The sequence below is a fragment of the Takifugu rubripes genome, chromosome 6 (genome assembly GCF_901000725.2).
Source record: "Takifugu rubripes chromosome 6, fTakRub1.2, whole genome shotgun sequence".
Classification (NCBI taxonomy): domain Eukaryota; kingdom Metazoa; phylum Chordata; class Actinopteri; order Tetraodontiformes; family Tetraodontidae; genus Takifugu; species Takifugu rubripes.
The window spans coordinates 11,533,682-11,555,263 of record NC_042290.1 but is presented as its reverse complement, the minus strand read 5'-3'; the positions used below and the strand labels follow the sequence as shown (position 1 = coordinate 11,555,263).

Sequence of the window (21,582 nt, the reverse complement as noted above, 5' to 3'; positions counted from 1 at the left end):
CCAGATGTGAGGCTTTGGCTCAACGGTAGCTCGCTGGCGTGAAGGAAACAGGAATTCCCTCCGTTTCCTGGTCTTTGCTGACTGAGTCGTGTGTGTGCTTGTGGCAGGAAATGACACGTCACACATGTGTTCTTGTTGAAACCTTTATATTGAAACCGATGAGGGTCACATGATGTTTCCTAGGTTATTACAGTCTCCACACGGCGCTAATGTTCTGAGGATGAGGAAGCTACATTTTTGGCCTTTAACGACCCAAACAGCTGTCCGACCGAGCAGCTCGGAGCGAGAACTTAAAACGTGTCCGTGGACTAAATGTAGCACGTTAGCATTTAGGTGGGTTCGGGGGGGGGGGGGCAACATTAGTTACAGAGTAGAAAAGAAGATTTACTGTTTATTTACATCCCAGTGCCTTGAGAGAAACCTCTGAGCAACAGCAGCAACTGTTGTGCAGCATGAAGACGACAGACGAGCACTTTTTAAAAACCCTTCATCTCCTCTGGACCCATTTAAGCCCCGGCCGTCTGACCTCCACCTCGGCTGAAACCCATCCAGACTTTACATTCCTGCCGGCTGACAAATGTCTTCATGTGTGCGGACCCCCCCCCCCTCCTTTCCCCCCCAAGGAGAGTTTCTAAAAGGTGCGTTCGGGTGTGGTGGGAACTTTGTGTTTTGTCCCCATTAGTAACGTTTCTGTTAAATTAGAGTCCAGATCCAGATCGGATTCTTTTCCTGCGTCAGACGAGAACATTGGAACAATATAAGGACAACTGGACTTCCATGCACACACAACCATAGTGCTTTCTTTGTTCACACACACACACACGCGCACGCTCGTGCATACAATAAAAAAGCTTTGTTCAACGTAAATAGGAAGGCGCGTCTCTCAGCTCTCGTACCTAAGCCAGACATTAGACAGGGCCGACGGTGTGGAATGGGGGGGTGGTCCTCCGTCCTGTCAGGACAGCGACTGTCTGTGTGTCCGTCCTTCCTTCTGCAGGTCTTTGACTTCAGCAGGACAGACAGATAAATGAAGCGTTGGTCAGTTCTGGGACCAGTGGAAGCTCGGTGGTTCTCTGGCACCGTTGCCACCAGTTCAGGACAGTTATCGGTGGGGGGGAGCGGGTCGGGGGGTGTCCAGAGGCTCCGTCGGTCGCTCTGAGCTCCACACTGGTCGGACTGGAACGGACCGAGGTCTCAGGTTAGGTGGTCTCTTTGCCCTGGGTCCCAGTGACGGTCTTGATGGAGCTCAAGGTTCTGTTGAACCAGGTCTTCTTGGCGGCTTGAACCTCATTGAGGGCCAGACCCAGATGGTGCTCCAGGTCCTGCAGGGAGAGGAAGAATCGTCACATGGGCTTGAACACTACCGAAGGTTGCTGCAGGGGCTTGTGGGTAATTGTGCGCACGGGTCCAAACTTACCTGAATTTTACACTCTGCTTCCACCAGCTGCAGTTTGGTCTGGGCCAGCTCCAGCTCCATCTCCCTCAGCTGGTTCTTCAAACCCTCCTTCTCTTCGTCTGGCTCCTCCCCCCCGTCGGCCGGCGCCGTGGTCACCGGGGCCCGCACGCGACCTTCTTTGTTGAAGAGACTCCTGCATTTCTCGCAGCCTTCCACTTTAGCCTGGATAAGGAGGACAGAGACTGAACCAGGACCAGAATCGGGATGTTCTGCAGTAAGTGAAGCGGGCCAATTGTAACTCCAGACCCGGTCCTCCGGGGCCACAGCCGGGATTTCTGTCCTACCAGGGTTTCACCTGATTTTCCGGGTGAAAGCATTTTCTGCCCGGTAGGACAGAAATCCTGGGCGGACTCCGACCCTTCTGGACCGGGTCAGGACACCAAAGGCTTTAGAGAACTAAAGCTTAGTCAGGATTTCTCTGGAAACGTTCCATGTCGACGCCTGAGCTGGAACCAAGTCAGGAACTGTCGGTGTTGGTGAGGACGGCTTCCTGACTGACAGATTAGGCTCGTCGCCATGGCGACCTCTGGAGCCGCTTCAGCTCAGGCGCCGCGGGGACTCGACATGATGGGGTGAGTGTGGTTTACCCGGATCTTCTCCAGCTCCCCTCTGTTGGCTGCCTGTTGCTTCTCCAGGCGTTCGCTCAGCTGGGAGCAGATCTGGAAGAAACGGCTCACGGGTCAGACAACAGCTCCTCTGGTGGCCGTCTGCAGTAGTGACGGCCCCTGTTGCTGCCCCGAGCGAATCGGGCAGAATTATTCCAGCTATGTGGGTCAGAACACAACGCCGGCTATTTGAGGGCGTTCCAGGACCTGTCAATCCCACGTCTCCCAAACATTTCACACGGTCCTCGGCGAGCGTCCATCATGGCGTTGCCTTTGTTCTACCACGCCTCGGCGGCGGCTCTCTTCTGCTGTCGGTTCCCGTCACGTATTTTTAGACCGGGTGAAGTTCAGGTCTGTTGCTAAATATATCGTCTTTCTAATTCCGTCTGTTCTGCCGCTCGCCGAGCAACGCGAGCCAGATTGTTGCGTAATGTCGCCGCTCTGATGAAGACACTACCTGATCTGAGCAGGTTTATATTTAAGTGACGGGACGAGAAAATGAGTAAAATTTAGAGCCGCCGAGCAGAACCAACGTGACAAAAACAGAAATGACGATTTCAGTCCGTTTATCAGCGTAACTGAAGCGGGACACAAAGCTGGTGCTGCCACCTAGTGGCCACGGGAGGGATCGCTCGCTCCACCTCACCTGTTTGTACTCTCCAATGATGGAGCCGTTCTTCTTGATCTCCGATTCAGACTTGTCCAGCTCTCTTCTGCACATCTCCTTCAGCTGCAGGGACACATGGACACGCGCGTCAAGTTGTGCATCTCCAGGACGAGACAAGGACGCGAGCACAGCCGGGGCCCCCAGAGAGCAGCGCCAACGTCCTCACGCGGACAGAAGACGGACTAATGTCGGCTGAGCTGAGCTGGGGGGCAGAGCGGCGCCACACACACACACATACATCACTGACACACACACACACACACGTCTGAAGGACACGGGAGCAGATGGTGGCAGGTCGCTGCAGCGTCCCTCAAAGACTTCAGAGAGAATTGAGATCAAAGGACGACCCGACGCCCTTCGGGTGAGACGTTGGGCCGAGGGGGAGGGGCTTCAGCGTCTCCAGAACTGATTGATGGTTCAACGGCAGCGTCTCCCCACCCAGGTTGCTTCAAGCCTCCGGGGGTCTCACCTGAGCCGACTCCTCCTCCAGACGTCTCTTCTCGTCCTCAGAGTCCACCAGCTTCTGCTTGGTCAGCAGCAGCTCTTTATTCAGGGCGTCGGCCTTCTCCTCCGCCTGGAGACACACAGGTCAGTTCTAGACCTCCCTCTCTCCTCTCCCTGTCCTCCCTCCCTCCCTTCTCTCCCCTCACCTCCTCTCGCTCCCTCTCCACTCACTCCCCCATCGCTCCCTCTCCTCGCTCGCTCTCCTCTTGCTCCCTCCCCTCCCCTCTTGCTCCCTCTTCTCGCTCCCTCTCATCTCTTTCACTCCCCTCCTCTTGCTCCCTCTCCACTCACTCCCTCTTCCCTCGCTCCCTCTCCCCTCTCGCTCCGTCTCCGCTCCCCTATTGTTCCCTCTCCTCTCGCTCCCTCTCCCCTCGCTCCCTCTCATCTCTCCCCTCGCTCCCTCTCCGCTCTCCTTTCGCTCCCTCTCCTCTCCTACTCCCTCGCCCCCCCCCCAGTTCTTACGTTGTCCAGGTCCTTGCGCAGGGCGATCTTGCTGCTGACCAGCTCGTGCGCCAGGTCGTCGTTCTCCTGCTCCAGACGCATGTTGGCCTCCTGCAGACGCCGGTTCTCCCGCTGGACGGAGGAGAAGAAAGACGAACAACCAAAGACCAGAAGAGGGAGTGGGGGGAGGAAAAGAGGAAGGAAGAATGAGTGATCCGTAAAACCCCCAGTGAATGTTTAAAGTTCCCCAATAATGTGGTTAACTTCCTGTAAACATGAACAGCAGTGAGGAGTCAGACGTGTCACGTTGAGCTACCTCGTATCTCTCGATGGGGGCCTCCTGCTGCTCCTGCTGCTCCCTCAGGGTGTGATACTCCTTCTCAAACTTCTTCAGCTTCTTCTGGCTGATCTGTTGGGACACACGATTCACAAGGGTCAAAGGCCATCTTAAACTGCCCAGGACGGGTGGAAACAGGTGTGCAAGTGCGTGCACGTGTGTTTTCCCACATTTATTTGACAGATATAAACCTGATTGATGTCTAAATAAAAGTTTTCCTAAAAGGCCTCAACAATAGCCTGCCTCCATTTATTTAAGGTGTTTGTCGCCCTCTAGCGGTGGTTCGGGGCACCAGCTGAGGTCAAGGGTCACCAGCCTCCCAGCTCACCTTCATGCTGCAGGCCAGCTCCATCAGCTTCTTGGCGTTCTCCTCTGAGCGGTACCTCTTCGGAACTGGGACGCGGAAGAACTTGAGGGCGCCTTCAAAGTCGCTCTGGATCAGATCGTCCTTTGATGTCTGAGGGACGGAGAAGGAAGCGTCAGAGAGACGAAGCACGGGAGCGCGCACGTGCGTTTCTGTACCTTCAGAAGGGCCAGGGCGACATTGAAGATCACACTGATGCCCTGGAAATGAAAACACAGGTCACCTCCTGTCCATGTGTGTGTGCGTGTGTGTGCGCGTGCACGTGACCGACCTCACACAGCAGCAGGTCGATGATATGGAAGACCATGTAAAGAGGGAACTTGGCTGTGAAGAGGGTGAGGAACCACTGGGAGGCGTACATGTGGGCCTCCAGACCCACGTTCACAAAGTGGTTGTACAGGTCGGGGAGGTATTCCTGTTTAGGGAGACGAGGGTGAAGCGGGAACGCCGAGGGAACGCCGAGGACACGCGCGCACGTCCGTACGTGTACACACACACACACCTGCATGAGTTTCTCCAGCTGGAAGAACTTGCAGTGCAGATCTTCAAAGTTCTGTTTGAAAAGGTCCCTGAGCCCGTAATCAAACATGATCTTGACCAGCACGCTGAACGCTTGTTCCTCCGGCATCTGAGGGAGAGGAAGGCCGAGATTCCAAAGAGAATTCCAGATTATTACTGGTCACCAAGCAGATTAGAAATCACAGATTAACGAGGCTCCTCACTGATAAACGCGGCGCTGACAGAGTCTGACCACTAGATGGCGACAGTGCAGTAGTAGAAATACACCAGGAGTGCAGTAGTAGTACTGCACCAGAGCAGGAAATACACCAGGAGTGCAGTAGTAGTACTGCACCAGAGAAGGAAATACACCAGGAGTGCAGTAGTAGTACTGCACCAGAGCAGGAAATACACCAGGAGTGCAGTAGTAGTACTGCACCAGAGCAGGAAATACACCAGGAGTGCAGTAGTAGTACTGCACCAGAGAAGGAAATACACCAGGAGTGCAGTAGTAGTACTGCACCAGAGCAGGAAATACACCAGGAGTGCAGTAGTAGTACTGCACCAGAGCAGGAAATACACCAGGAGTGCAGTAGTAGTACTGCACCAGAGAAGGAAATACACCAGGAGTGCAGTAGTAGTACTGCACCAGAGCAGGAAATACACCAGGAGTGCAGTAGTAGTACTGCACCAGAGCAGGAAATACACCAGGAGTGCAGTAGTAGTACTGCACCAGAGCAGGAAATACACCAGGAGTGCAGTAGTAGTACTGCACCAGAGCAGGACATACACCAGGAGTGCAGTAGTAGTACTGGTAAATGATTCTGTCAGACCAAAGTCAAATATTTGTCCTCCCTCTTGAGGATGTTTGACAGGCTGAAGGATTCTTTCTTTCTTTCTTTCTTTGCAGCTGATATGAACTCACGTGCAGCAGCAGCACGGCGGCCAGGAAGGACTGTCCCTGGCAGTAGCCGATCTCCTCATCATACACAGAGTAGGCCTGAAGGAGGACACGAGACACGAGACACAGGAGAGACAGGAGAGACACATTAGAGACACATTAGAGACACAATAATCAACCTCAGATTCATCTGGCGCCCCCTAGTGGCGAGTGTACAGATGGCAAAGGTGAGATTGCGTTTTAATGAAGCCCAGAGCTGGAGGTTCTGATCCATCTCAGGGGTCAGACCTTCCCTCTGCCAGGATCCAGCTCCGGGATCCTCCGACCGTCCTCTCACAGACAGATGAGTGTAAATATTTAACTTTTGTCCTCGTGACAGAGTCGTTTTGGCTCGGCGGCGCTTGAACTGAGCCAGCCAGCGTGACGGGGTCATTTTTCTGCCTTATTTAGGAGCGTTTCCACCGTCAGCTGCACGTCAGACGCTGGACGCTGGAGTGGCGAGCGAGCGGCGAGACGGGAGCGGCGAGACGGGAGCGGCGAGACGGGAGCGGCGAGACGGGAGCGGAGGGAAAGAGGGCTGAGCGGCAGGAACGAGGGCGAGCGAGTGAGCGAGCGGTGATGTAAACGTGGCCTACTGAGCTACAAACACAAATAACGAGTCGGTCAAACACAAGTGCGGATCAATCCATGCGCAGAGGCGGGGGGGGGTGGCGCCTGAATAATTCAGACACACCCGAGGAGGTGCCTGTCAGGGAGGAGATGGATGTCCTCACCTGAGTGATCCATCATGGATGGAACGGGATAAATAAAGGGCCCAGCAGCAGCAGGGCGGCCGTTAATGTGCCGTCACGGAGGTTAAAGTGCCCCCCCAGTTCCTGCCCCCCCCCCCCAGTTCCTGGCCGCCCCCCCTCCTGTGGGGGGGGTTCAGGTGTTCCGTCAGGAGCTGACCGGCTGTTCCCGACAGGCGGTGAACCTGCTGAACCACCCAGGAACAGTCGACAGCTCCTTTAATTAACGGTCGTTCCCGCCGCCGGCTCTCGCTCGCCCACCCGCTCGCCCGCTCGCTCTCTCTCTCTCTCTCCGTGGCGGTCAGAGCCGCGGTGAAAACGGTCGTTCACGCCGTAATCGCCCTGCGGAACTCCCAGGAAAACGTGACTCCGACACACTGAGCTGGGAACGCTCGGGATCTTTGCTTTTCCCACCTTGCAGATCTTGTAGAGGGAATCCTGCCCGTCTCCTCCCGTGTCCTTAAAGTAGTCGTGAGCCGGGAACGTCCTGTTGATGTCCCGCGTGATGGCGCTGTCCTGCGGAGACTCCTGGACACACACACAACATTCATGTGACAGGAAGTGAGGACGGAACCAGGTGACTCTGGTCTGAGCCGAACCAGGACAGTCGGACGAGTTCACAGACCAACAACTGCTGGGATGGACTGGGAGGACTGGGAGGACAGGGAGGACGGAGAGGACTGGGAAGACCGGGAGGACAGAGAGGACCGGGAGGAGTGGGAGGACTGGTGCAGCCTCAAACCCTCTTCAGAGAGAAATCAACACTTTGTTCCTTCAGGAACAAAAATAGTTCAAGTGAAGAAACACAGGAAGAAGCAAAGAGGCTAATGGAGACCAGAGTGTGTGTGAGGGTGTGTGTGTGTGTGAGGGTGTGTGTGTGTGAGGGTGTGTGTGTGTGTGTGTGCATGTGTGTGTATGTGAGGGTGTGTGTGCATGTGTGTGTGAGGGTGTGTATGTGTGAGGGTGTGTATGTGTGAGGGTGTGTGTGCATGTGTGTGTGAGGGTGTGTGTGCATGTGTGTGTGAGGGTGTGTGTGCATGTGTGTGTGAGGGTGTGTGTGTGTGAGGGTGTGTGTGTGTGTGAGGGTGTGTGTGTGTGCATGACTCCGTTTTCTTGCAGCATTTTTACTCCTGAACCTTCAAAACCAACTTTTGTTGATTATTTTGTTAATGATTATTGTTAAGCCCCACCCCCTCTCTGTCGTTACCTTGACGACGAGCCGCCCTCCCTCCCTCCCTCCCTCCACTAGTTTTAATGTGTGACCGGCCGAGATGGTTGATTCCCAGTCAAGGCTGCTGGTTTGGACGTGGCGGCGCTCCGTGTCCATTACTGGGACCGTGTCCGTGTCCATTACTGGGCCCGTGTCCGTGTCCATTACTGGGACCGTGTCCGTGTCCATTACTGGGCCCGTGTCCGTGTCCATTACTGGGACCGTGTCCGTGTCCATTACTGGGACCGTGTCCGTGTCCATTACTGGGTCCAGTCTCTCAGTGAGCGATAAGGATCCGTGTTTGCACAAGCACCACTCAGCCGGACTCTGGAGTGTTGAGAGCGAATACAAAGGAGCTCTGACATAACGGCCAATTAGCTCCAGCCGCTCTAACCCCCGGCTAGCATGAGAGGACGAGGGGGGAGGACGAGGGGGGAGGAGAGGACGAGGGGAGGGGAGAGGAGAGGGGAGAGGGGGAGGGGAGAGGAGAGGGGAGGGGACGAACCATTAAAATAGCAGGAAATACAGATGAAGCTCCTCTAAAGGGTCGGGAGTCCAAACACACCAGTTCTGGGTGGTTCTGGATGAGTCTATGGTGGTTCTATGATGTTCTGGGGGGATCTGCATGGTTCTGTGGTGGTTCTGGCCCACCGGTGGTTCCCCAAGAGGGCCGATGTCCCAGATTTTCTCTCATCCCGGCCGAGCTGCCAGGAGAGCAGGCGGCGCTGATCATCAATAAAATATTCCCCTCACAGACGCCGCCCTGGACCCAACAGGAAGCTGCAGGGCGGCACGTTCCCTCCCAGAGTGGCGTTCCCTCCCAAAGTGGCGTTCCCACCCAGAGTGGCGTTCCCTCCCAAAGTGGCGTTCCCTCCCAGGGTGGCGTTCCCTCCCAAAGTGGCGTTCCCACCCAGAGTGGCGTTCCCTCCGAAAGTGGCGTTCCCTCCCAGGGTGGCGTTCCCTCCCAGAGTGGCGTTCCCTCCCAGGGTGGCGTTCCCTCCCAGGGTGGCGTTCCCTCCCAGGGTGGCGTTCCCTCCCAGAGTGGCGTTCCCTCCCAGGGTGGCGTTCCCACCCAGAGTGGCGTTCCCTCCCAGGGTGGCGTTCCCTCCCAAAGTGGCGTTCCCACCCAGAGTGGCGTTCCCTCTCAGAGTGGCGTTCCCTCCCAAAGTGGCGTTCCCACCCAGAGTGGCGTTCCCTCTCAGAGTGGCGTTCCCTCCCAAAGTGGCGTTCCCTCCCAAAGTGGCGTTCCCTCCCAGAGTGGCGTTCCCCGCCGCTGCGTCACCACCCATTAAATCTTAATCGTCCGTCTCGTGCCCTAGTTTTGGTGCCATTAGTGCACTTCACCCAGTGTAGAGAAAATAGAGGTACACACACACGCACACACACACACACACACACACTCACACGTATAAAAGTTTTATTTCTCTTTTTTTGTGACCCAGCAGACCAAACACTGCTGTGAACATTTGGAGCACGTTGGCATGGCAACGCTCTGTTATCTGCAGCGATCTCGACTGAAGCATTTGGCAAATAATCGGGCTAAATGCGCCCGTGCTTCCCTCACGGCGTGCGCGGCGTGCTAGCATGCTAGCGCGGTAACAAGGCGGTCACGCCGAGACGCTTCCACATTTATTTGAAACACAACAGAAACACAACGTGCACATCACACGGCCGCCACCGTCGGACGGTTAACCAACATCCCATAATAGCCACGCTGCACCCACGCAGGGAGCGTTTGTCCACACACGGTCGTCCTTCCCGCTGTGGCTGAACCAGATCAGGAAGTTCCCCCGAACGCCAGCCGTCCCTTCATCACGCCGCCTCCGACAGACGTCCGTTAGCGCCGCGGCTACGCTAGTCTCTGGCGTTTCCTTGACAACCGGCGGCGGCGCCGCTGAGGCCGGCGTGCGCTGGCGGCGCCACGCCGCTCGGATCTTTGGCTGCTGAAGACATTTAAAGCTGGTGTCCGAATGAGGAACGCAGATGTGCACGTGGACGTGCACGTGGGCGCGCACGCCCAGGGTCAGTCCACCGTCACGCTGCCTGCAGCTGCTCTGAATGGCTGATCTGTCCGTCTGTTCACGCGCGAACTGGCGCCACTTCCTGGCGGCAGGAAGCGGCGTGCACGTGTGCGGCGTCCCACCGGAGGGCGCCGCTGTCCCGACGTTCCCGGTGACACTTCTGTTGTCGCGAGTGGGAACCAACAGTCGTGCACCCCAACGGTCCGGACGCAGGACGGCCCCCCTGGGAGCTCGCCCTCGCCGGCCAGGCGTGGCGTGGCGAGCGGCGAGGACGCCGGCGCGACCTGGAAATGATTCCCTCTACGGCAGATTGTAGCTCCAAACAACTCGAGGATCTCCTCCGTGGGCGACCTACACGTGACACGTGGCGCCGTGTGCGGCGTCCCCGTGGTCGTACCCGTAACCGGGCCCCAGGCAGCCTCTGTCCACGGAGCCCACGAAGGCCTTCCTGGCGTTCCCGACGGCGAAGCCGCCGCCGCCGCCGTGGCGGCGCAGGCAGAAGGAGCAGAGGCGTTTGAGGCCCTTCCTGAAGGCGGAGTTAGAGAGGCTGTAGATGAGGCAGTTCCAGAAGCTGTTGCTGATGGCGAGCCACGTGGTCAGGAAGGAGACGGCGGGGTGCTGGTACAGCCCGCCGCTCTCCAACAGGAAGTACAGGATGTAGGGCAACCACAGGATGTAGAAGACGCTGGTGATGCGGAACAGCACCGTGGCGTACCGCTTGTCCGGGTAGGTGTGTTGGTGGTAGTGAAGGCGGGGCTCCGCGGCGCCGCCCGGCGGCCGGGGGCGGTACCGCGCCTGGCGCTCGCTGATCTCCCGCGTGTGCTGCCGGCAGATCTTGAAGATGTTGGCGTAGGTGAAGCAGACGGCGAAGGACGCCGGCGCGTAGAGCAGCGCCACGATGAAGGCGGTGAACGCCGGGCGCGTCCTCCACTCCACCGCGCACCACTCCACCACGTCGCCGTGGTAACCGGGCTTCCCCCACCCGAGGAAGGACGGGAGGAAGACCAGGGCCGAGTACAGCCAGGTCAGGAGGACGCAGCAGCGCACCCGGCACGGCGTCACCAGGGAGGCGTAGGTCAGGGGCCGCGTGATGGCGATGTAGCGGTCCACGCTCACGCACGCCAGCGACACCATCGACACCGACTTCAGGACCGACACCACGTACCCGAACAGCTGGCAGGTGAGTCCCGGGTCCAGGCCCTGGAGGCGGTGCAGCAGGGACAGGGAGGGGAAGAGGCAGCTGGCCCCCACCAGCAGGTCGGCGTACGCCATGGTCCGGATGAAGGCGCTGCTGCTGTGCTGGCCCAGCAGCGGCGTGCAGTGGAGCACCAGGATCACCAGCAGGTTCCCGGAGACGATGAGGACCGTCAGCAGCAGGATGACGGTCACCTCCAGCAGGCAGGTGGGGACGATCTGGGAATAACCCACCTGCAGCAGGCAGAAGGGGGCGGGGAGGGGCGGGGTCACGGCCTCCAGGGAGGAATTCATCCTGTCCCAGGGGGACCGGCAGCCGGTTCTGGAATGGGGGGGGGTTTAGTTCAGCCACAGAGGTCCATGCTGTGGTTCTGGAATGGGGGGGGGGGTTCAGTTCAGCCACAGAGGTCCATGCTGTGGTTCTGGGGGGGGAAGGGGGGGCGTCCTCAGTCTGGTTTAAAACAACAACGTCCAACCACAAACAGACGTTTGCTGTTTATTAAAGAGAGGAGGAGGAGGGAATTCAGACGTTGTTCCGAGGAATTCCGGCAGGATCCAGACGCCTCTGCTGCTGTTCGGAGATGTCTTCAACATCTGCCGGCTCGGTCCAAACGGGCCTCAAAGTCCCACGATCCTCGGAAAAACAGCCTTGACGGCATTGGTCCCATCCCGCCGCTCCTGCTCCTCCTGTCGGTGTCAGATTCCTGGTCAGTTTCCACGCTGGGAAATGAAACGCACCGCGGGCCGGATGATCCGGAGCGCCGTCCTGGGGGGGGGGGGGCAGGTGAGGTGGGCAGGCGTAGCGGCGATGGAAAACGTCCCCCGTCCTCCTGTGCCGTGTCTCCGTCTCATCCCAGCTCCCTCTGCCTCTCGCTCCGCTCTGGACTGAAACAGCCCCCCGACGCCCCTCCCCTTCACTCCGGCTCCAGCCAATCATCAACCGGAGGGGCACAAAGCCCCCCCCCCCCCCCCCCCCCATCTCGCCCACCCCCTTTCCCCTGGTTGTGTGTTTTCACAGTATTATCCTGAGACCAAACTATCCACAAGAGCAGGATTCAGGGGCAACTGGGATGAAACAGCCCGAGCCTCCGGGGGGGGGGGGGGGCATTGTGGTGCAACAATGGGGGCAGGAAACATTCCTTTAATGAATCAGGCCGCGCAGGATGAACGCTCCAATCTCCTGATAACAAGCGGCACCATTTAATGGGAGCGAGCAGCAGCTTCAGGAGACCTGCTAACGTTTAGCTTAGCTTTAGCACGAGGCCGGCGTCTCGTCTCGTCTCGTTGCGTAACGCCTCCGCTGGACGTACGTGCACAGAGCCAAACACAAACACTCACACGTGCACCTTTTCTCCCGAGCCCCACGAGGGGACGGAGGGATGCGGACGTAGACAAACCCGAGCAAGTCACCTGTGTCGCACGCTAACGGGGACGAGGGGCGCGCCCCCGCGCACGCTCGCGTCCAATCACACGCCCCGCCCATGGGCCGCCGCTCCACTGGCGCCATTTTGAAAAGGATCATTAGCACAAAGATGTAACGGTGGAAACAAGGTCCAGCATGACCCAGCAGAAACACAGACTCAACCATGACTCGGCAGAAACACAGACCCAACCATGACCCAGCAAAAACACAGAATCAATCATGACCCAGCAGAAACACAGAATCAATCATGACCCAGCAGAAACACAGACTCAACCATGACTCGGCAGAAACACAGACTCAACCATGATTCGGCAGAAACACAGAATCAACCATGACCCAGCAGAAACACAGACTCAACCATGACTCAGCAGAAACACCGACCCAATCGTGACTCAAACGGGTCGTTTGTGCTCGCCGCGGGGGGTCGGAGCAGCTCTGACTGTCAGCTGGTAAAACAGGAAGTGACACAACGGCGGCATCTGGTCGCCACGGCACAGGCTAACGCTCCTGCTGCTCGGGCAGCGGCGCCGCCGCCTGATAACGGGTTTACTGGTGTGGTGGGAGTGATTATTAGTTAGAACGCTGCTCCCAGTTCTTGGCAGCCGGGAGCTTCCACTCATGGGGAAGAATTGCTCCGACATCTCGGATCTATAGCCCGGCTTCCTGCGCTGCCTCTGCATTATGTGGATGCACGCAAAGGTTGCCGGGGTGAGGGCGCGACGTGGGCGCCGCCTGGGACGCCATGTGCAGCAAACCGCAGCAAAGCATGAAGGGATAATTGCAAAGACAAACAGAGACAAACGAGCCCGCGCACGGGAGGCGGAGCCTTAATTAGTCTGATCGGCGGTGATTATGGCGCTTACGTAACGAGCGGACATCAGCAGGACCGAAGCTACCATGAAAGTTAGCAAAGGTTGACGGGAGGGAATAAGAGATGGTCGTCTGTCCCGGGGGTGGGGGGCCGCCGGGTCGACCCAGAACCAACGCGGGGACGGCGGAACACAAGAGCTCACCTTGGTGATCAGGGTCCGGTACTCCTCCACCTGGTGGTCGTTGTTGTGGCAACCGGCGAGGAGCTGCCACACCTCCCCCCGGAGCGCCTCGGGAATGCCGCTGCGCACCAGCGCCGGCAGCTGCCTGGGACGCACCGACAGGTTCATGTGCCTGCGAGGAACCAGAGGAACCCGGTTACTGGAGACCAGGAGCGGATTTGCCTCCACGTTCCCGGCTCCCGGTCCGCCCCCCCTTCCCCGGAATGGTTCTGATGAGGTTCTGATGAGGAAGGAGCGCCTCACCACTTGGACAGCAGGTCTCCCCACGTCTCCAGGATCTTCTCGGCGCACTCTTTGGAGACGTCTCCCGACCCGCTGAGCAGCGGCTCGTCGTTGTCTGGACACAAACATCGGCGTCATTGTTGCGTGGACACGGAGCGCCGGAGTCGGGGAAAAAAGGGGGAAAAGCGGCGCGTCACCTTCCTCCTCGTCATCCTCCGGGGGCGACGGGACGGCGGCGCCCGGCCCGGTCAGGACCCCCGGGCTGGCCGTGGTCTTCCTCCTCTCCCTCTCGGACTCGCTCTCCAGGCTCACCACCTCGTAGAGGGTGTCCGAGGCCGGACTCTTGCGTTCTTTACGCTCCATCTGAGCGGCAGGAAAAAAGGAGCGTCTGAAAACAGCCGGGAAAAGGCGGGAAAAGGAGCGTCGGGGGGGGCGCGGCTACCTGCCGCAGCTTCAGGTAGAAGGTCTCGGTGTAGCTGCGCCTGCTGAAGGGCCAGAAGAGCCGGTCGTTGGGGGAGCAGACCCGGACCCGGGTCTCCAGCAGGAAGCGGACCGGCTCCTCCACCTCCGTGATCACCAGATCCACGGCCGTCGTCATGTACATGAACTTATCTGTAGGGAAGCGGAACGTTAGTCCCACTTTAACGAGCAGAGGAAGCGGCGAAGATAATTAGCGCCGCCGCGGCTCCTGCTAATCACTCTGCTCCGCTACCTTTGGGCGTCTCCTCGTTCACAGCCTGGAACTGAGGCGTGTTGGGGTTCCAGCTTCCTGTGATGATGTAAGACTTCCCGTCGGAGCTCTTTCCCATGGACTCCTGAAGGGGCGGGAGTCAGGAAGAGGTTGGCAAAGCAGCTCAGCACAGAAGGACAAAGACAAACAAGAGGGGGGGGCCCACCAGGTCCAGCAGGTGCATGTCGCTGTTCTTCACGTTCTTCCCCGGGCTGAGCAGCAGGCCGAAGCACCTGAGAGGAGACGCGGTCAGACGGGCGGCGGCGGCGGGCGGATCGACCCGGATCAAACACGGAGAACCGGGAGGACTCGGATCAGCTAGCATCAAGCGCTAACAGAGCGGAGCAGCTTCACGCTCATATCTAAAAACTGGTGGCTGCTCCGTCGTGGAGGGAAGCTGAGAACATGTGTGAGCAGCAGGAGCATGGAGGAGTGTGTGTGTGTGTGTGTGTGTGTGTGTGTGCGTGTGCGTGTGCGTGTGTGTGTGCGTGTGTGTGTTACCGCTCGATGGCCAGCTCCTTGTTGGAGGTCTGCTGGATGTAGATGACGATCTTCTTGTCCATTCCTGCCCGCAGCTTGAAGCTCTGCTTGTCCTTGGCCACGGCGCTGCACACAGAGGGACAACGGTGGGACACGGTCCAGAGGGAACGCTCGGGTCTTTGGACGGGTCAAACCCGTGTCGGGACCCCCGTGGGGAGCCACAAGGCCGCTTCAGGGTCTCTCAGAACCTTCTGACTGGGTAACGAGACCACCGGAACATTTTAGATGCTCGGAAAAGCTCGTTAGTCACAATAAAAGTGGATCTGGAGTAAACACAGACGCCGGGGTAACGGGGTCTGCTGCGCGTGTGTGTGTGCGTGTGCATGAGTGTGTGTGTGTGTGTGTGCGTGTGCGTGTGTGTTTGTGTGTGTGTTTGGGCTCCCAAAACTCAACAACGCTAACGAGACGGAAGCGTCGTTTCCTCCACGGTGCAAAACTCTGATGTCTAATTTTGCCCGTCGGTGTTTGGAAAGAAGAATCTGCGACCTCGTGCACTCTCACGTGCACGGTTTGAGTCTATGGAACGTTTACGCGGGATGGAAACCCTCCCAATCCAGTCTCCCGGAGACCCGATGAGCGGGGCGCCGCCCCCTCCCACCTGAAGGTGCCCTTGCCGTCGTCCTCCCTGATCTCCAGGCTGACGTTGAAGGCGAAGAGGTCGCTGTCGGGGGTCAGCGGGGGGGCCTGCTGCGCCGACAGCAGCGCCTTCTTGGCCGAGCGCCGGAAGGCCGTGGCGAAGCTGTAGAGGATCCTGCTCACCTGCGGGAGAGAGGCCGGGAACGCCGGCATTGATTAAAACGCCCCTTGAGCCTGTACAGCCATTCCGGGCCATTAAAAACATGCTAACGCTCCATTGCGGCGCTCCGAAACCCGGAAACAGCCAGATCCAATCAGCTCTGACTGGAGCCGTTGTTGTACACGCGCAGCCCCCCCAGCAGGCTACACCCCCCCCCCCCCCCCAGCAGGCTACACCCCCCCCCCCCCCCCCCACTCATATGCTCACTTCCTGTGAACATCTCTCCCGTTTGTTCCCGGCCGGGATCGTCTTTATGCTAATAGCGTTTAGCATCGGTGGCTTTAATGGAGGACGGGGCCTCCCTGAACAAAGCCTCCACTGTTGCTGCTGGAGCAGATGTTGCAGGAGGCTCGTGCACGGAGCAACGGGGGGGGGGGCTGGAAGGAAGACAAGGGTAGAGTTGGGGGGGGTCGCCCCCTGTACTGATGGACACAATAGCAGCATTCTGTAGCCACCAGAACCACCTCCTGCTGGCGTGTCAACGGCGTTCCCAGCCTGTTCTGCTCCACGTCCGCCCAGCTAAGCAGAAGCTAAGCTAACTCATGCTAATGCTAATGGAGAGCGTTCACGTGCGCCAAGGGAAGATCACGTTACGGCATCACCGCTGGAGAGGGTTAGAAACCAGCCTGGGGGGGCTGACCAGGAGGTCTGGCACCAAAATCAGGCGCGGGAGGTTATTTATGGGATGTTGGACCCACCGGTACCAAGCTGAGCTCCATCACCCTCTGATTAAAGACACGCAGTAAATGCTTTAAATTCTAATTTAAATACCTGAATCACCTGCTGGAAGCTAAAGCTAATGCTAACCACAAGGCCACGAGGTCTTGAGTTGTTTGCTAACGTGAAACAGACGCTAACTGGAACCATCAAACATGACGGTGCTGTAAACTGGCCTGTTGCTATGGAGCCTGGCAGGAAAGGGGGGGGGGGGACAAGAGCACGAGGAGGCCTGAACCCAGATTCACCAGGTTCCTTTAAAGGTTCCTGTTGAACCTCCTGTCACAGCTCCCAAGCTGCCCTCGTGCTCACGAGCAGAGAAGTTCGCGAGGGAGCGCCCGAGGGTGGGAAGAGGAGCTTTGGCTCCCCCTTCTGGCCACTCTGTGAATGGCAGCGGCTTCATATTTACACACGTGACCACCATCCTGGTATTTAACGGGACACGAGGACGCCTGGAGGACCCTTAATGTGTCTCTAGAACCAGCAGAACCAGCAGAACCAGCAGAACCAGACAGGAAACAGGGAATCCTCACCGCTTCCCGGATTTGGCAGCGGAACACGTGGATCCGGAAGATCTCGGTGTTGTAGTGGCTCTCGGTGAAGGCGAAGCAGTCGCTCTCCGGCGTGCCGTCGTGGCCTCGCACGCAGAACAGGATCTTGTAAATGGGGTAGTTGGCGATCTCGGCGCTGGAGTTGGGCTCCAGCAACCTGGGGGGGGGGGGGGGACAGGAAGAGGCCCGGTTGGAGCTGCTGCTGGTCAGGAAGAACGCTGGGGGCGGGGCCTCCCTCACCTGACGGTGCCCTCGGACACGCCCGGCACGGACAGGGTGACGTCCAGCGGGACCTGGCACTGCCCCCGCAGGATGCTCATCATGCGCAGCGCCTCCACCTCGCTGCGGGGGGCGTTGACGGAGGCGCAGCCCAGGTAGGTCAGCTGGCTGAACACCACGCTGTCCTCGTCCGGGACGGGGGACCCGGGGCTGCCGTCCGAGGACGACTCGTCTCCTGCGGGCAGACAGCAGTGTCACGCACAAGCTCCGCCCCCCTCCGGGACGACCGCGGCGCCGGCTCACCTCGGTAGGACCGTTCGTTGAGCTCGCTCTCCTGGGCCGTCTGGACGGGAATGACCATCTCCAGCTGGGACGGAGGCGGGGTCGGGGGGTCGCGGGTCGGGGGGTCGGAGCCCGGCGGCGCGGGCGAGGCCGCGGCTGGAGGCGGGCCGGGATGGTCCGGTCCCGGCTCAGCGTCCGCCACCGACGGGTCCATGAGGACGTCCTCCAACTCCCTCTGCAGCTGCTGCTCGCTCCCGTTCCCGACGATCTGGTTCACACACACGGACACGATATCACAGCGGTCAACACACACACACACACACACGCGCGCACACACACACACACGCGCACACACACACACACGGCGTGTTCAGGACGCCTCATCTCATCACGCCGCGCACGTCCACGGCAGGATTAGAGATTAGTGGAGCCGTTAGAGCACAAATACGCGGAGGCCCAACCATCAGTCCCCTCTCTGCCCTGCAGGGGGCGCCGTGATGGCGTTACACCGACTTTAGAACTGAAAGAGGTGCGGCTAGCTTCGGCGCTAGCTTCGGCAGCTAGCTTCGGCGGCTAGCTTCAGCGGCTAGCTTCGGCGGCTAGCTTCAGCTACGGTCCTACAGGCGCTAACAACTAGCATGGTCAGCTCAACGGCCTGGAGACACAGACACACGACAGCACAGACAGAATCACATGACAGGAGAGAGAGTCTGGTAGAGAGACACTGACCTTAAAGCTGACCCCTTCCTCTGAAATCACCTGCATAACAGACAACAGGTTTAGACACCGGCCCTGACTGGGGGGGTGGGGGGGTGACGGGGGGGGGGGCTGGAGGTGCTGGTGGATGGAGTGATTTCATGTGACGGAGGTGAAGAAGATGCTCAGCCTGAACTTCCTGTTACCAACAGTCATGAGCCGCCCTGCTGGCGCCACCTACAGGCGCAGCACCGACCCGGCTCAGAACAACCACAGACAGAGGAAAATGTCACTGACAGGATGGACACCCCCCCCCCCCCCTTCCCGATGGACGAACATGTCAGGCCCCGCCCATATCCTCACGTCCCCTTCAACAGGAAGTGAGACCACGCCACCGGTTCAAGCGGTATCAGCGCGACTGTGGCGGTACGACTGCGCGTTAACCTACAGAACCTACAGACCCTACAGAACCTACAGACCCTACAGAACCTACAGAAGCTACAGAACCTACAGAACCTACAGAAGCTACAGAACCTACAGACGCTACAGAAGCTACAGACCCTACAGAAGCTACAGAACCTACAGAACCTACAGAAGCTACAGAAGCTACAGAACCTACAGAAGCTACAGAACCTACAGAACCTACAGAAGCTACAGAAGCTACAGACCCTACAGAAGCTACAGAACCTACAGAACCTACAGAACCTACAGACGCTACAGAAGCTACAGACCCTACAGAAGCTACAGAACCTACAGAAGCTACAGAAGCTACAGAACCTACAGAACCTACAGAACCGGACCGTTTCTACTGAAGGCTTCACCTCACAATAAAGACACGGAACAAAGTTTATTCTGAGAAGTCAGAAGAAAACAATGAGAAATGGTTAGCCTGTGTTAGCTTGTTTTAGCCTGTGTTAGCTTGTGTTAGCCTGTGTTAGCTTGTTTTAGCCTGTGTTAGCCTTGTGTTAGCTTGTTTTAGGCTGTGTTAGCCTTGTGTTAGCTTGTTTTAGCCTGTGTTAGCCTTGTGTTAGCTTGTTTTAGCCTTGTGTTAGCCTGCATTAGCCTTGTTTTAGCCTGTTTTAGCCTTGTGTTAGCCTGCATTAGCCTTGTTTTAGCCTGCGTTAGCCTTGTGTTAGCCTTGTGTTAGCGCAGGAGTGCATGAATCCTCTACGATGACGTATGATTGACACTGATGTTTTAAGATAACGATGGAGAAACATGCAACGATTATGTAGCAGGAACGTTGATCATCGATCATCTTTCCTGAACACTCATGGAGGAATTTGGGAATCATTGATCTGAAGACATTAAAACAAACATTTTCTCAGAAATCTTCCCTCTCTGCGTCCCTCCGTCCCTCCCTCCGTCCTCACCTTCAGTCCCGTCTTCTCGTCATCGCTACCGTTGTTGGTGGACGAGGGCGTGTCGTCGCCCAGCCGGGACACCAGGACAAAGTCCTCGCTGTTGAGAGTGGACACGGAGTCCGAGGACACGCTGATCTTCCCCACCGAGCCTTTATCGTCCATGGCTGCTCATGAAGGGGGGGGGGGCGGGAGGAGGAGGGGCCGGATCACCTGGGAGGAGCGGGAAACAGGGATCAAGAGACCGACGAGCATCTTTATCATCGCCACGGCAACGGAAACCAGGATCGTGAAATCTCAATGTTTCTTCTTCTCGGCCCCCATCTTCACCCGATTAAGGTGAGCGCAGGTCAACCTGCAGAGGATTGTGGGTAAGGGAGGTGACGCGGCGTGATTAGAGGACGAGAGTCGACCGTTTTATCGGGAATTATCGGGAATAATCAGGAATAATCGGGAATTATCGTTCTCTCCCTGCAAACTTCAGCATCAGGACGCAAACGCGGATGTTTCCCGCTGGATCTGCTGGCGGGCTGGGTGTGTGTGTGTGTGTGTGTGTGTGTTATTCTCAGCTGAACGGGCTGTTCTGGCCTGCCAGCTGGGCCCTGCGTGCACGCTCACACGTGGGGGGGGGGGCAGAAAAGTATTCAGGCCCCTTCCAGTCGCCCCACGGCACCGACTTCAAACACGGACGGGAAAAGGAGAAACAATAGCTGAAGAGGAAGCGCTCACGCTCACACACACACACACACACACACACACACACACACACACACACACACACGGTCTCCTCTAACGTGCGTGAGGCGCGTGCGTGACCTCTGGTGCCCCCCCCAGACCCACAAAGCTCCTCTGTGTCGGCGACACAACAGAACTCTGCCTGAGGCAGGAAATGCGACACCTGCGTCGCTGGTGACGTGACAGGTGCATCGGGGGGGGGGGGGGACTGGGATTCCAGAGCACCGAGGGACGAGTCCAGACAGGTGGGGTCCGGAACAGGGACGCCAGGGTGGGAGGGGTCCGAAGGAGGAACCAGGAAAGACACCTGAACTGGACTCACTCCTCACCCACAGAGGGGCTCAACACAAACAGGCTGTTAGTGGGGTTTAAAACGCCCTTAGATCCGGAACCTGCTGCGCCCCAGCGGGGGATCTGGACCCGTAGCGGCCTCTCCGTGTGTCTAACACAAGCGATGATTTAACAAGAACCCGAAAGTTCCACATTTCTGCTCAATGGCGTTGGGCGAGTCTCGATGCTAGCAGCTCTGGAGCACCGCGGCTAGCTCAGCCTGCCTTCCGTTAGCTCCACAGCTTCTCGGCCGTCTGTTTCACTACAGCCCGCACAGATGTCACCCCGCACATTCGGGCACTGGTAAAGCGCTTCCGACGACGGGGCAGTTGGCGTGAACAGCCCCGTCAAGGTCGGTTAATTTCGTGCACAAACCTGCAAGCAGGCCGCCGCAGAATGGAACAGCTAGCAAGCTAACAAGTTAGCCGCGCTACCCCAAGCTGCGAGCAATCACTAATAAAAGGGTTATTCTCCCTCAATGGGGGGAGTGGGTGTTGGCGAGAGGGGCAAGAGGGGCTAAATGTCTTACCTTTAATCCCACTGCAACGTTTACTCCAAAGGCAGCTGGCACAACATTGCTAATAACATCAGCAGCGGAGCCTCCAGCCGAGCTGTAAACACAATCAACCTGCTGACCTGACTGCGCATGCGCCTGTCACTGCCCCCTCTGCCTGCTGCCTGTCTGTCTGTCTGTCTGTCTGTCTATATCTATCTATCTATCTATCTATCTATCTATCTATCTATCTATCTATCTATCTATCTATCTATCTATCTATCTATCTTGTATTTCACTTTATTTAACTTAATAAAGGCATCTGTGATGAGCTCAGCTGTTGTTTTTAGGTGTTTGGCGACCTCTAGTGGCCGCAGAGGTGAACAGCATAAATGAGGTGTTTGGCGACCTCTAGTGGTCGCAGAGGTGAACAGCATAAATGAGACGCG

The 21,582-nt window shown here is 57.8% G+C and overlaps 2 protein-coding genes and 1 long non-coding RNA gene across 5 annotated transcripts; 1 reads left to right on the top strand and 2 right to left on the bottom strand.

Annotated features, from left to right (window-relative positions):
* Window positions 1-129: 129 nt before the first annotated feature.
* Window positions 130-21,306, bottom strand: rabgap1 (RAB GTPase activating protein 1). Of its 2 annotated transcripts, XM_029837790.1 has the most exons (27): window positions 21,170-21,306; window positions 19,588-19,788; window positions 18,248-18,277; window positions 17,540-17,786; window positions 17,258-17,471; window positions 17,000-17,174; window positions 15,552-15,712; window positions 14,915-15,019; window positions 14,580-14,646; window positions 14,396-14,498; window positions 14,126-14,295; window positions 13,881-14,046; window positions 13,705-13,798; window positions 13,423-13,573; window positions 6,976-7,089; window positions 5,798-5,872; window positions 4,877-5,002; window positions 4,646-4,789; window positions 4,533-4,574; window positions 4,339-4,467; window positions 3,990-4,082; window positions 3,695-3,805; window positions 3,198-3,302; window positions 2,708-2,791; window positions 2,044-2,115; window positions 1,418-1,618; window positions 130-1,322 (listed from the first exon to the last, which is right to left on the bottom strand). In XM_029837790.1, the coding sequence occupies exons 2-27, from the start codon at window positions 19,738-19,740 to the stop codon at window positions 1,200-1,202; spliced, it is 3,255 nt and encodes a 1,084-aa protein (XP_029693650.1). In that variant the 5' UTR covers window positions 19,741-19,788; window positions 21,170-21,306; the 3' UTR covers window positions 130-1,199. The 2 variants fall into 2 exon arrangements, with proteins under 2 accessions (XP_029693650.1, XP_029693651.1); XM_029837791.1 differs by lacking the exon at window positions 18,248-18,277.
* Window positions 1,532-3,849, top strand: LOC105416581 (uncharacterized). Of its 2 annotated transcripts, none has more exons than XR_003888787.1 (4): window positions 1,532-1,670; window positions 2,792-3,089; window positions 3,171-3,316; window positions 3,716-3,849. It is a non-coding gene; the product is annotated as an uncharacterized lncRNA (long non-coding RNA). The 2 variants fall into 2 exon arrangements; XR_964622.2 differs by having other exon boundaries at window positions 3,688-3,828.
* LOC115250198 (probable G-protein coupled receptor 21) lies at window positions 8,846-11,295 on the bottom strand. The gene has a single exon (XM_029837799.1). The coding sequence runs from the start codon at window positions 11,278-11,280 to the stop codon at window positions 10,144-10,146; it is 1,137 nt and encodes a 378-aa protein (XP_029693659.1). The 5' UTR covers window positions 11,281-11,295; the 3' UTR covers window positions 8,846-10,143.
* Window positions 21,307-21,582: the final 276 nt, after the last annotated feature.

Excerpts from the sequence above, each read along its gene's own strand:
- LOC115250198 (XM_029837799.1), bottom strand. The coding sequence starts at position 11,280 with ATGAATTCCTCCCTGGAGGCCGTGACCCCGCCCCTCCCCGCCCCCTTC.
- rabgap1 (XM_029837790.1), bottom strand. The coding sequence starts at position 19,740 with ATGGACGATAAAGGCTCGGTGGGGAAGATCAGCGTGTCCTCGGACTCC. Across the intron at positions 3,303-3,694 it reads TGCGCAAGGACCTGGACAAC|GCGGAGGAGAAGGCCGACGC; the intron begins GTAAGAACTGGG and ends GTGTGTCTCCAG. Across the intron at positions 1,619-2,043 it reads GGGAGCTGGAGAAGATCCGG|GCTAAAGTGGAAGGCTGCGA; the intron begins GTAAACCACACT and ends CTCCTTATCCAG.